We start from the raw sequence: 13348 nt of genomic DNA, 5'->3' as shown, positions 1-13348 counted from the left end.
CGCCCACTGCCCAAACTTGCCATAACCCAAACTTGCCATAAGTATGAGGACACCCAGCGCATGCGCACAGTCCAAGGAATAGAAGCTTCCTGCAGCAGAGAGGTGGGAGGTGGGGTGGGCCCGGGGAGCGATCCTGCGCATGTGTCCACTCTGAACCCCATCTGCGTTTGGCTGCTTTTCCTGGGTGCAGTAGCTCAGTAGCTCGGGCAGTCCAGCTTTGGACCGCTCTGCGCTACTGTTCGTGTGGGCCTTGTACTTGCTGCTGTGACAGGGCAGTACAGCTGTCAGAGGAGCTACATAGATAAGGTAGACTCTCCAGAGCGAATACAGACTTACACCTGACCGGAGAGTGTTTGTGCCCCACATCTTAGCTGGCTCACTGCAGGATCTGACCTGCTCCTCTTTTCTTTCTTCATCTCTCCCTCTTTCATCTTATTTATTTTCTCTGTCTCTGTCTCTGTCCCTTCAGCTCCCCCTCTTCCATTTCCTTCCCTCTGTACCCATCTTTCTCTCTCTTTCCTTTTGTTGTTGTTGTTTTGTTTGTTTGTTTGTTTTGGTTTTTTCGAGACAGGGTTTCTCTGTGTAGTCCTGACTGTCCTGGATCTCACTCTGTAGACCAGGCTGGCCTCGAACTCAGAAATCCGCCTGCCTCTGCCTCCCAAATGCTGGGATTAAAGGCATGTGCCGAGCTTCTCTTTCCTTTCAAAAACATTTTTGAACTAGGGTCTTCAAATGTAGCTCAGGCTGTCTTCAATCCTCCTGCCTCAGCCTCTCAGATTTTGGGATTGCAAGTGAGGTTCATACCATGCCAGACTTGAATGATCTTCGTCAGAGCAAGCCAGGGAAGCCAGAGCCCACTGTTGTCTGTGTTTGTCTCTGTCATCCTGAAGTTCAGGGGCTCTGTCATTAAGTCCTCACTCTCCGATGACAAGAACAGAAACCACCACCATATTTTTTTTTCTTTTCTCAGCAAGAGGGAAGAGGAAGAAGAGCCCCCGTGGGCCAGGCATTTCTAGTGACCCTGATTCTTTCACTGATTGTTGAAGTTGTTGTAGTTACCGAGCAGGAAACACAAGGCATTGCAAGTAGAGTTCAGAGCATGAACTTGGTCATCTTTGACAGGTTTTAATAAAGTGCTAATGAAGTGCCTTGACTATGACTGCGTGCTTGTGTGGATATGTTGGGAGTGGAGAATGACCCCAGATCACATTCTGGGAGAATGTCACCCCTCTTTTTCTAGACAGTGTCTCTCACAGACCTGGAGATCACCAAGTAGGCTGTGCCAACTGCCAGCAAGTCACAGGCATCCTCCTGTCTTTCCCTCCTAGCACTGGGATTACAAGAGTGTGCCACTTCTGGCTTTTGACGTGGGCTTTGGGATTGAACTCGGGTCCTCATGCCTTGCAAGGCAAACACTTTGTTGACCAAACACTACTATCTCCACAGCCCATTTAATAAAGTACAGTGACCACTGTCACCTTCCTCAGCCTCTGTGATTTCACAGTAAGCTGAGTAAGCGCTGTCTAGCACCGATGCCCAGGGACCATAAGACATTGCCTCCTGGAGACATTAGCTTCACTCTCCCATGGCAAAATACTTTAATGACTCAAGGAAGTGGAGTCACAACATTTTTTTTTAAAACCCTGAAACTCAGTTAGGAAGCATTTTTGCATCTGTTGGACGGCTTGCAGTAATTGTCTTCCATATTGTGTAGGAGTGGGAACTTTTGATTCCCACAGACTTGCTTCTTTGTTCTGGGGGGGTGGCCATGTGACAGGCCAGTGGGCTGGTCCCACCTGGTCTCCTGAGCCGTGGGTGTTAGCTGCCGGCATGGCAAACCACATCGCTGTCTGCCAGATGGTGGCTTGGGTGTCTGACTCTGAAATGCCAGCTGCAATTAAAACCCGTTCCGAGATCGAGTCTTTCAGCGTGGGCCCAGATGGCGAGCTGGCCTCTGGGCCTGCGATCACTTAAGAGGCCAAGTCTAAGAGAAAGCAGATGGAAAGAGCTGTAGGAGGAGACATGCTGTGTGAAAAGCAAGGAAAGCAGCCTTCCATTTTGCCAGCTCTAAAACCCACAGAGAAAAGGGGAAATGGTGGGTCTCCCTGCTGCGTGCAGTGACCCTCTACCTCAGATAAGAATAATATCAGACTTGCTAGGTGGATGGATGGGTTGAGTGTACAGAGCTGGGTGTAAAGTGTGTGTGTGTGTGTGTGTGTGTGTGTGTGTGTGTGTGTGTGTGTAAACCAGAGGGCAATATCAGGTGTCATTCCTCAGGTGACAAACATTCATCTTTAATATATATATATTATTTAGAACAGGGTCCCTCACTAGTTGGAGCTTGCCAAATAAGTCAGCTATGCTGACTGGCCAGCAGACTCCAAGAATATGCCTGTGTCCACCTTCCAATTGCACTGCTATGCCCAGCTCCCTCCCTCCTCCCTTCCCTCCCTCCTTTCTTCCTTTCTTCCTTCCTTCCTTCCTTCCTTCCTTCCTTCCTTCCTTTCTTTCTTTCTTTCTTTCTTTCTTTCTTTCTTTCTTTCTTTCTTTCTTTCTTTCTTTCTTGTCATGGGGACTGAGGATTAAAATCCATTCTGAGCTATAGTCTCTAAGTCTCTCTATCCCACATTCAGCTTTTTAATGAAACCTTAGTCCTGGCACTGCTATGAAGATATTCTGCATATACAATTGGCAGCTGTAGTTCATTGCTTTTAACCAAAGGAGGTTACCATTGATCATGTGACTCTGTGGTACACTACAAGAGCGAGCACTGGAGTTTCCTGGGGAAGAACTCTGACCAGAAACTTCATCATGAGTTCCTGTCTGGTTTCCATACTTCTAGTCTGCCCTATGAATGTCTGACACACCGACCCCCACAGCTCTGTGAGCTTGTGCACGAGCTACACCTGCAGATTCAATATTTCCCCTGAGGGACTCGAGTGTGTATTCACACTTGACAAGCTCAGCTTCAAGGCATAGTGAGTTCTGTTCAGTACTTGCTGCGGGTTATTCTTCGGGTTATTCTGCGGGTTATTCTTCACGATGCTTTGCCTTTGACTGCAACAATAGCAATGACAGACACTCTTAAATATACAGCACCCAGCCAGGCGTCACAGGCATCCGTGAGTCAATGAGCTCTCAGGTTCTCCACAAACCTGGACTGTACTAAAGGGGTGCATGAACTCAGAGGTATATGAGTAGGGCTGGTGAATTGCTCATTAGATATAAGTCCTCTTTGCACAGGCCTGAAGAGCCTAGTTGGATCCCTGAGACCCAAGTAAAGTTATCCCGTGTCCATGCTAGGGCATGCTGTGCCCCCACCTCACATACACGAGAATAATCAATAATAAGGGGAACACAGTTCAATGTTACATGAAGGCACTGCTGGCAGAACGTTAAGCATTCTTGATGAGTTTTCCCCTAACCTTCCAGCCACCAGTAAACACTGTTTCAAAGACATGGGCCAAGAAGTCCTAATCCCAATTTAAAAATCTGACCCCTTCTTACCCCCACGATCCTTAAACAACAGTGCTTGTCTAGGAATTAATACCTCCCTTCACAGTGAGAACTCAGAGCCTTCGGCAGTGAGTTTGGGGCAATGGGAGAGAACGATGCAGTAACCTTTGTGCTGGGGTGAAGGTTTTGCTATTACTCAAGGGCTTGTGGAAGAGAAGTGAAATGTGTTATGTCTCATGAGTCTGTCACATGCTCTGACAGCTGTCCCTTTCATAGGACAGCATGAGACTTTCTAGGTGAGAGAGCCTCTTATTACTGGAACTTCTTTTCAGAGAACACTTCGAATAATTAATTTGCCTGCTACTGGTATAAAATTCCCAAAGGATGGACAACCGCTAATGAAGGATCTGTAGCAATTAAAATGTGCTGCCTTAATAGCAGACTGTTTAAGCAAACACACGGAGTGTAACTCAGCTATCAAATTGAAAAGCATTTTGAATTTTGGTTTGAGGTTGTTGAAGAGTAAGTTAGGTTGTCTTGGTGGTGTTGGAGTTGTTTTGTGTCTTTACATAAGGTCTGGTGAAGTGGAAACTTCTGGTTTAAGCCTACAGTCTGGGGACTGAAGTCAGGATCTCCTGCTTGCAAGGCAAGTGATGTACTGACTGGCTCACCCCTCCAGCTAGGAGAGATTTCTTGTTATATCTTTGTCCCTAGCTGTTGATCTAGATGCATATCCTTGCGGTGCCACCCCTTTGGCCTCTGAAGCATCACAGATAAAACATAAGAATCGCTGCTCTGTGCTCTAAGGGCTTGGCTGGCACGGATTCTCCCTAGGGATTGGAACAGGCATATGCAACATGACTGCCTCCCTCCACCTGTCCTCATGACCTCACGAGGTCTTTGGGAATTCTTGAGGACACGGAGGGAGGCTTGGGATTTCACCTGTTGCTTTGAGGCTGCTGGGGCATTTGTGACCCTCTTGAAAGCATGAACTGAACAAAAGCTGGTGTTTCTCGGCTCCCAGTTCCAGAGTGAATTCGTAAAGCTTTTAACAGAATGACGTGAGGCCAACACAGATGACCAATATTGCTATAGTCTAAAAGTGGCTGTTTTGGCAGTTTCACAAAAGGCCAGTGGGTGGCTGTCACATACAGGGAAGAGAATATTGGTCTAAAGGGAAGGTGGAAGGTTTATAGGCTTCCGGGAGCTGATGGGATTGTTAGTGGGCAGTGATCCCTGTCAGCTAACCTCTGTCAGGGGTTACCAGGTCAGGGTGAATTGTATCGATCATGCCTTGTGTAAGGTTTTCACAGAGGAATCCAAGGAGTTAGAAAAGGAAGAGGAGGAAAGAAAATATCCCAACTGAAGCTTAACTGTGGTGCCTTCTGCTTTGCTGTAATGGTGGGAAAATGAAATAAACAAAAAGGCAAAGCATGCCCCCCCGCTGGCGCTGAGAAGTCTACATTCCCCTGATCTACTGCCCTTCCAAATGCCCACGCTTCCAAATGTGAAGTATGGGGTGCTGTTCCCCTTTCTCTCAAGGGTCAATGAAGAGACTTTCTCAGACCTCCTAGGAGGGCAGCGGGCACAGTGATCTGACCAGAGCCATGCTGCTCTGGTCAGCACAGGTTGTGGCAGGGAGCATCAAGAGCTTTGTGAGTTGCTCTCTTGGTTTCCCTCCCCCTCCCCTCCTCCCTCCCCTCCTCCCCCTCCCCTTCCCATTGCCCTTCCCCCCTTCCTTCCTTCTTTCTTCCTTTCCTTCCTTTTCTCTCTCTATTTTGCTGGCCCCATCTGTTTCTTTCCTGTTAGGCCTGTTTTCCCAGCACCAGCCCTAGGCACTTACCCCTGTCAACACCTCTGTTTGGTGGCTGCTGTAGCTGCTGCTGTCATCAGTCTCCTCTGCTTTTGTGGCTACCCTGTCATTGTGCCTCTGTTCTCTCACATCTAAGCTTTTGCTAGACAAGAACTGGCCACCCCAGGAAAGGAGCCACACAGGAGCAGATGCCATCTTTTCAGGCTTTCCTCACAGGGGAGCTCTTCCCAGTGTCATTGGGAAGCTTTCCATCAGCACTGCACCAGTTTGAGATTGAAACAGGCCCTCAGGTAGCCTGTGCTGGCCTTGATCTCCCTGTGTAACCAAGTGACCATTGGGAACTTGTGATCCTCCTGCCTCTACCTACAGGGTGCTGGGATGCTAAGCATGCCCCACTTTGTTGCATGTATGTGGTGCTGAGGGGAACCAGAACTTGAGCATGCTAACAGCAGAGTCACACACTCAGCCCCTTGATTTGCATTTGTCCTGGACTTCCTCTCACCCCACCCCCATTAATTGTAGCTTAGAAATCTTAATCAACATTGCACATCAGAATCATCTGTGTAGCCTCCAAAAGTCCAGAGGCCTTGGAGCTGGAAAGATTGCCCAGGAGTTAAGAGTGCATGGTTTTCTTGCAGAGACTGGAGTTCAGTTCCCAGAACTCTTACCTAGAACTCACAAGTATTTGTAACTCAGCCTCCACAAGGGCTCCAGCTCCCTCTTCTGACTTCCAAAGGTACCCACACCAGCATGAACATAGAGGCTTCTATCGCCATGACTATGACAACTTAAAGAAGAGAGTGTTCAATCAGGCTTTAGATGGTTTTAGAGGGACAGAGTCCATCATGGTGGAACAAAGACATGGTGGTAGTGTCACCTGAGAGCTCACATCTAGATCCACAAGTGGGAGGCTAAAAGCACAGTGAGAATGGTGGTAGTTTTTTTAAACCTCAAATCTCACCACATCTAGTTCCTCCAAGACCAAACTTACCCTCCTTGTCCTTCCCAAAGAGTTTTACCAACTAGGGACCAAGTATTCAAGTATATGAGCCTATGGGGGTGGGGGTGCAGGCATTCTAGAAACCCAAGGCCCATGCCACCTTCAGAACCATTCAGTCAGGACATCTGAAATCCACCCAGGCTCTGCTGTTTCTCTGGCTGCTTAAGAGTTGCACTGCCTGGTCCACAGTGGGAATAGTTGGTAACCACTGATCTAGGCTAAGATGTTAACATGTTAGAAGGCTAAATGGCTAAATTACATCTCCCAAAGACTTGATTGTCTGTTGAGAAGACCATCAGAGCCTCCCAGCCAGCAAATAATGTTTAGTCCAAACACACCCAATACCAAGAGGGGAAAAATCTGACTTTAATAAATACAGTCTCCTATTTCTTTGTTTTATTATCTTGTAGGAAAATCTAAGGGATCGAATGAATTGTTTCACAAATGGATCCAAACATAACCATTGCAAAAAAAAGTATATCCATTGTTTTGTTGCTACCAAATTTAAACAAGGTCCGGAGCCCATTGAAGCCTATATTTTTAGCTAAGCAGAGAACACTCTGCAAGACATTGAGGATTTCAAAATAGTTTCTTACCTAAAAATATCCTTCCTGAAATGAGTTAGAGCCTAGAGAGGGATGAATGGGCTTGCTTTTTTCCTTCTTCTTCTATGTTTACTGTCACCACAAGAAAGCAGATCTTAAATATATAAGCTTGTATTTTTAGAGACCCAGGAAGCAGGTGTTGTGCCCAGGCAACAAAGAAGGTCACAGGGTGAAATGCTGAAGACAGAAATCTAAAATTCACAGCAGGGAGAGTAACTGTCGGAGGCAGGCACTGGAGTTGGTACCCTCCGGGCAGGAGTAAGCTAACACCAGGGGAGTGAGTACAAGGGGCCCTTTCAGACCTCCTGAAGGGGACCTCTTGCAGAAGTCCCTCCCTTTAGCCTCAGGGCCAGCACCTGTCCTTCAGCCCCATGCAGCCCAAGTGTCCAATCTTTAGTGTGGTAAAGAATATAAGTTAACTCCTCTCTGTTTGCCGGAGTGCATGGCAGTGTTGTCTTACTCGTCAACTTCAAGATGTTGCTAACAAACTCAATTCCTCTCTGCTTAACGACTATATACCATGTGACCAGCCACCTTCCACTGCTTCTGCCTCCCCTTGGTAGACTATACCCTCAAAGGATGAGCCAAAAGCCTTCCTTTAATTGCTACTTTCCTGGGTATTTGGTCTCATCAGTGAGAAAAGGAACAAACACAGATTGTATATGGTGGGTTCTCTTTGACACACTGGAGATAGTGTCTGAACAAGGTAGACTGAGGCTCTTGGAAATGTAATTGTTGGCGGGCAGGTTATTTGGAAGTGCGTGACCCACATAGCCTGACCAACAATCAAACAGAACCATTGGGTGGTTATTAGCTGCCCACTTTGGGATGAAGAGTGTCATTTAATTAGAGACCAAAGGTGGCAGAAACAAACACTGAGGATTGAGCTAATGTGTTGAGGCTGTCCTATCTTCCAATGTGAGGAATGAGGGTGAGGGAGCTGGGGTGACTCTGGTGTGGGGGGATGTGCTCTGAGAAGTGTCAGGTCACTAGCAGGTCCCTGAGGTGTAATCAGATTTCCAAGGAGAGCCAGTAGAGCAGGGGTGGAAGGCAGTGGGGAAATACAAGACAGTGTGGGCAGAGTCTGGGGAGCGAATCTGGGAGGAGACATAAGCCTGGCCGTTCCTAGCCCTCACCTGAGAGAACTGTCAGGGCCTTTGCACAGGGGATGGTTCCACCACTGTCCTCGGCCCCTTCTTCACTCTTCTAGGTGGAAAATTGACTCCACTTCAAGGACTTGCAGACAGCCTCCAGCTTCTCTGACCATACCCCTGCCCCCTCTGCTTTCTCATCCCTCATTCCTCACATTGGAGTGTACAGCCATCACCCTGGGACCACATCAGCTCAACCACTAGCATCTGTTTCTGCCATTGCCACCTCTGTATTTCACTGTGGTGGTAACCTCCCTGCCCACTTGGGCAATGACTTTTCTAGTGTCTCCATCTTATGTGCGCACCTCTAATAGATTCCTGTGAGCTGGTCTGATCTGTTTACTTATTTATTTTAGACAGGGTCTCATGTACCCTGGACTGGCTTTAAAGTCCATATACAGCAGAGGATAACCTTGAACTCTTGACTCTCCATCCTCTACCTGCAAAGGGCTTGGCTCACAGGTTTGCACCGCCATGCCCAACTTATACAGTGTTGAGGATGGAACTCCCAGTTTCATGATTTAAGATACAGAGTTCCATATCCAGCTCCAGTGAACCAGAATTTCTTTAAGAGAACATGGGGCATCCAGGACAGTGGGCCAAGCTGTTTGTTTATTGATTGATACGGTTTTTGTGGAAAACATGCTTTATGTCCACCATGGACAGAGTGAAGAAGCCACGAGACATCTGTGTCACCACTGCCACACAATGGGCATTACTCTGTGCGTGCATCCAGGAATTCTACTCTAGAGAGATTATTATTATTATTATTACCTTTCTCCGCCTGCCTTCTTTCCTTCATCTCTTTACTATGGAAGGTGCACACGCATGCCATGTCATTTGTGCAGAAGACATATTTTGGGAGTTGCTTCTCTCTTTCTAGCACGGGATCCCATGGAGTAACCTCTGGTCTTTCTTTCTCTCTCCTCAGTTAACAGTGATGTCATGGCCAGCGACAATGGCGGTGCAGTCAAGCTTCCACAGCTGTGTAAGTTTTGCGATGTGAGATTGTCCACTTGCGACAACCAGAAGTCCTGCATGAGCAACTGCAGCATCACGGCCATCTGTGAGAAGCCGCATGAAGTCTGCGTGGCCGTGTGGTAAGGGGGCCTCTGGAGAAAGGGGGTCTTGCTTTTCGGATTACCTTAGAAGATGCTGTGACAAACACCTGTCCAAGGCAGCTTCAGGAAGAAGGCTTGTTCTGGGTTCCAGTTCTAGGGGGATACAGTCCAATATGCATGGAAAAGACGTGGCTTACAGTCCCGTGTATCACATATAGTGAGCAGAGACTGGATCAGCTGGACATCAACCATTCATACATCTGAGCCTACTGGGCACATCCAGCCATTACGTTTTGTTTCCTGTCTTTCTAAGTCATGTGTGCTCGTGGCAAGAGGCACTCACTGTATGTCCCCCTCCCAACCCCAAATACAGATAACAATATTCCTGTCCTCCCTCCATCAACTATTAAGTCTGATTGCCAGAATGCTTCTTCTTGTGGTTTGAATATGAAGCCCCATAAGCTCATGTGTTTGAACACCTGGCCCCAGGTGGTTCGTTTCACCTCTCAGCATCCACATGGTGGCTGATAACTTCCTGTTGGTCCATTTCTAAGGGGTTTGATGCCCTCTTCTGGCCTCCTCTGGCTTTCATCATTCATATAGTGCACATACAGGCACTCAAAGGTTAAAATAAATTAGCATTTAAATAAATATGATGTATATGTAGAACCAATCTCCTGGGCATTTCTTAAAATATATGTTGTACTGTTTATCCTTTGAGCTCTAGGCCAACTTAGTCTCCAGACAAATGGATGGCAAAGAGATAACCCATTTCCTGAAGCATAAACCACTCCTATTTTTTCTGTTCTGGAAAGGAAGTACACCCCTTCATCCTCTCTGCCACGTTAATTGTTTGTTTCCCCTCCTGTCCTTCTCTTGAATCCAGGAACTTGCATTTCTTTATTTAGGATCTTTCTTCCCATTTTGTTTTTGGAACCAGCTGTTGGCATGAAATGTGTCCCCGCCCCCAACCCCCACACAAAGAGTGACTTGTGACCAGCAAACAGGAAAAACAGATCATGGGCTTTAGAAATGGCTTGGGAGTCGGTAAAGTGCTTGCTATACAGGCATCAGGACCTCAGTTTTATCCCTAGAAACACCCAGTACTCTGGAGCAGAGACGAAAGGATGCCTGGGGCGTGCTGGCCAGCCAGCCTAGCTAAATTGGCAAGTTCCAGGCCAGTGAGAGACCCTATCTCAATAACCAAGGGGGGCATCTCCTGCAGAATAGCACTGGATGTTGACCTCTGGCCTCCACATGCATGTGGGCACAGGTACACATCTCTGCACACATACATGTATACCAAAGATAAAAAGAAAGAGATCTACCACCATGTCCCTAGGAGTTTGGGACAGCTCAAGTGAAAACTACTTCCTAGGGAATGCACTGACTTGACTGCTCTATCCAGAGACTGGTCATTCATTCATTGTCCCCTCTTTCTGTCCCTCTCTCTTGTCTTCAACAAACCTCTGTGCCCCAGGAGGAAGAACGACAAGAACATTACTCTGGAGACGGTTTGCCACGACCCCAAGCTCACCTACCACGGCTTCACTCTGGAAGATGCCGCTTCTCCCAAGTGCCTCATGAAGGAAAAGAAAAGGGCGGGCGAGACTTTCTTCATGTGCGCCTGTAACATGGAGGAGTGCAACGATCACATCATCTTCTCGGAAGGTGAGCAGTTATCCCGGGTAACAGTCCTCCAGGGGAGCACGGAGAGGACAGAGGAATTCAGGAAGCAGTGGGCTCCAGGCTTGCCCTTCTCAGATCTGATTCCCATCTTGGTACCTGGCCCTGACAAGCAGTTTCTGTCCTCCAGAGCAAAGGTTCTTTCCCCAGGCTCATTCTCAGGGCATCTGCAGCAGCTGGGGATTGTTAGCAGGGGAGATTATTAGTATTATTTAAAATCTATTTTCTCTCTCTGTGTGTGTGCATAGATTTGTGGGTGTGCGCACAGTATATATGCATGTTTGTGCTCATGGGTATGATGTCCAGAAGCCAACTTTGGAAGCCGCTCCTTAGCAGCCATCCACCTTGCTTTTTGAAGCAGGATCTTTTACTGTGGCATGATTAGTCTGGGCTGGCTGGCCTAAGATACCATTCTATACAGAATTATGGGTAAATAATGAATGCACACATGTTACTGGGATACTTTTAGGTAATTAATTACGCTGTATGTTTATTTATTTTCCTTGAGGCATTCACTGTGCTACTTGTTAGCCTGTGGTTCACTAAGCACAGCCCAGGTTGGCCTCAAATTTGGAATCTATATTGAGTGCTGGGATTGCAGGCCTGATTATTCTTTGACGTTCCTTTCCTTCATCTATTATTTCCTTGAAATAGAACAGCCTTTGAAAAGTGCAGTTGCTGGAGCCAATGGACCAACAGCTCCATGGTCTGGAGACCCACCTCTCTCTGACTCCCAGTAGCTTCCCTCGTGCCCTTTGGCAAAGAGTTCCTACTGGGACTCATATTCTTGCTGTTTTACATCTGTTCTTTGTTTTTGTTTTTGTTTTCCTGCCTGTGTTTTGTGACTTCCAATTAAAACCAATAGCCATGACCTTGATACAAATCCTTTAAAGTATGGATGTTGGGTGCCCTCAGTATTTGAAGGCATGATGTTACTATTACAGATGCCCCAACCTCTAGATGTATGTATGTATGTATGTATGTATGTATGTATGTGTGTATGGACAATCTATGGGCAGTCAGACAGACAGACAAACAGAGATTGGCAGGTCTTTTTTTTTTTTAACCTATCTACCTGCTACATACCAGTCCCTTCAGAAGAAGGGACAGATTATAGAGAGACCTTGTCATCTAGTCAGAAAGCCATCCAGGTATCCCCAACCTGCAGCCTGCAGGCTACATGTGCACCAGGATAGCTATGAATAGAGACCAAAACAATATCATAAACATCCTTAAAACTCCGTAGGAAGTGTTTTGTGATTTGTTTATATTTCACTTTGGGCGTGACTGATTGCATGGTTCTCCAGCATGAACTTTGTAGATCACACTGTCAAAAGGCTGGGCATGTCTGGAAATGTTAAAAAAAAAAAAGGCCTTTGCTTTCTCTGGCATCTCCTACCAGCCTCCCGTGGCAGTAGGCTTTGTGCGATGTCTGGTGGCTTCAGTGCATCCTGCATTGGCCAAGGAGAAGGAAGAGGAGAAAGCAGCAGAAACAGAGGGAACACTAGCCAGAAACTGCCTGCTCTTCAGAGCTGTCCCCAACACAGCTCCCTAGAACTGTCCCCAACACATCTCCCTTGCCTTCTCTGAAGACCACTTTAACTGGAGGACCTGAGAACCTACCCAATACTCATCTAAATTCAGAATGCAAATTAGTAGAGGGGGTGTCATGATGGCCAGCTGACAGCCATCCATCAGGAAGACTTGATAGGTGCTAGAACAGAAGTGTAGTCTAGCTGGGCGTGGTAGTGCACGCCTTTAATCCTAGCACATGGGAGGCAGAGGCAGGTGAATTTCTGAGTTCGAGGCCAGCCTGGTCTACAGAGTGAGTTCTAGGACAGCCAGGGCTACACAGAGAAACCCTGTCTCAAACAACCAAAAAAAAAAAAAAAAAACGGGTAGTCTAAGATGTAGCAGGGCAAGTGTTATCAGGAGTGGCACGCCAATTTTGCAAGACATTTATGTTTCGTTTTTGGTGTTTTATATGTGTACATGTGGTGTCTGTGTGTGTGTATGCACATCTGCATACAAGTGTGCACGTTCATGTGGACCTTGATACTGGTTCTCTTTTCCTATCACTTTTTACCTTATATGTTGAGCCAGACTCCCCCTGAACTCAGAACTCACCATTGGGCTCGGCTAGTTAGCCATCTTTGCCCTGGGGATTCCTGTCTCTGCTTCTGGAGAGCAGGGATTATGAGAGGGTTGCCACACTAGCTGGCTTTATGTGGGTTCTGGGGATCCAAACCCTGTTCCCTGTCCTTTGAATGCTGCAAGCACTTTACCTGGTAAGATGTCTCTCCATACCCCTTGCAAGTCACCTGCTGATCTCTGCCTGCACTGCTAGGACTCAAAGGCACTCACTGGCCTGCTTGTTTCTTGGTTGGGTTCATTAGTTCCTTTCTTGCCCCATCCCTCTCTTCATTCTTCCCTTCCTTCCTATGTAGATAAAGTCTTATGCATCCCAGGCTGGTTTTGAGTTCATTATCTAACTGAGGATGATCTTGAACTCCTGACCCCCTTGCTGCACCACCCAAGTCTCAGGATTATTTCCGCTGGGCACCAAGCCTACTCAG

General features: G+C 47.1%; 1 protein-coding gene across 2 annotated transcripts in view; it reads left to right on the top strand.

Moving 5' to 3' along the window:
* The window catches only part of Tgfbr2 (transforming growth factor beta receptor 2), an 87451-nt gene that overhangs the window by 35074 nt on the left and 39029 nt on the right, over window positions 1-13348 (top strand). For both annotated transcript variants that reach the window (XM_021172343.3, XM_021172345.3), the window contains 2 exons: window positions 8957-9125; window positions 10567-10757. In XM_021172343.3, the coding sequence (XP_021028002.1) occupies window positions 8957-9125; window positions 10567-10757 (360 nt within the window). The remainder of the gene's footprint in view (window positions 1-8956; window positions 9126-10566; window positions 10758-13348) is intronic.

This window comes from Mus caroli, unplaced genomic scaffold (genome assembly GCF_978045245.1).
Source record: "Mus caroli unplaced genomic scaffold, Mus_caroli_1 scaffold_11, whole genome shotgun sequence".
In the NCBI taxonomy this organism is placed as follows: Eukaryota; Metazoa; Chordata; class Mammalia; order Rodentia; family Muridae; genus Mus; species Mus caroli.
This window is presented reverse-complemented; position numbering and strand designations above follow the sequence as displayed.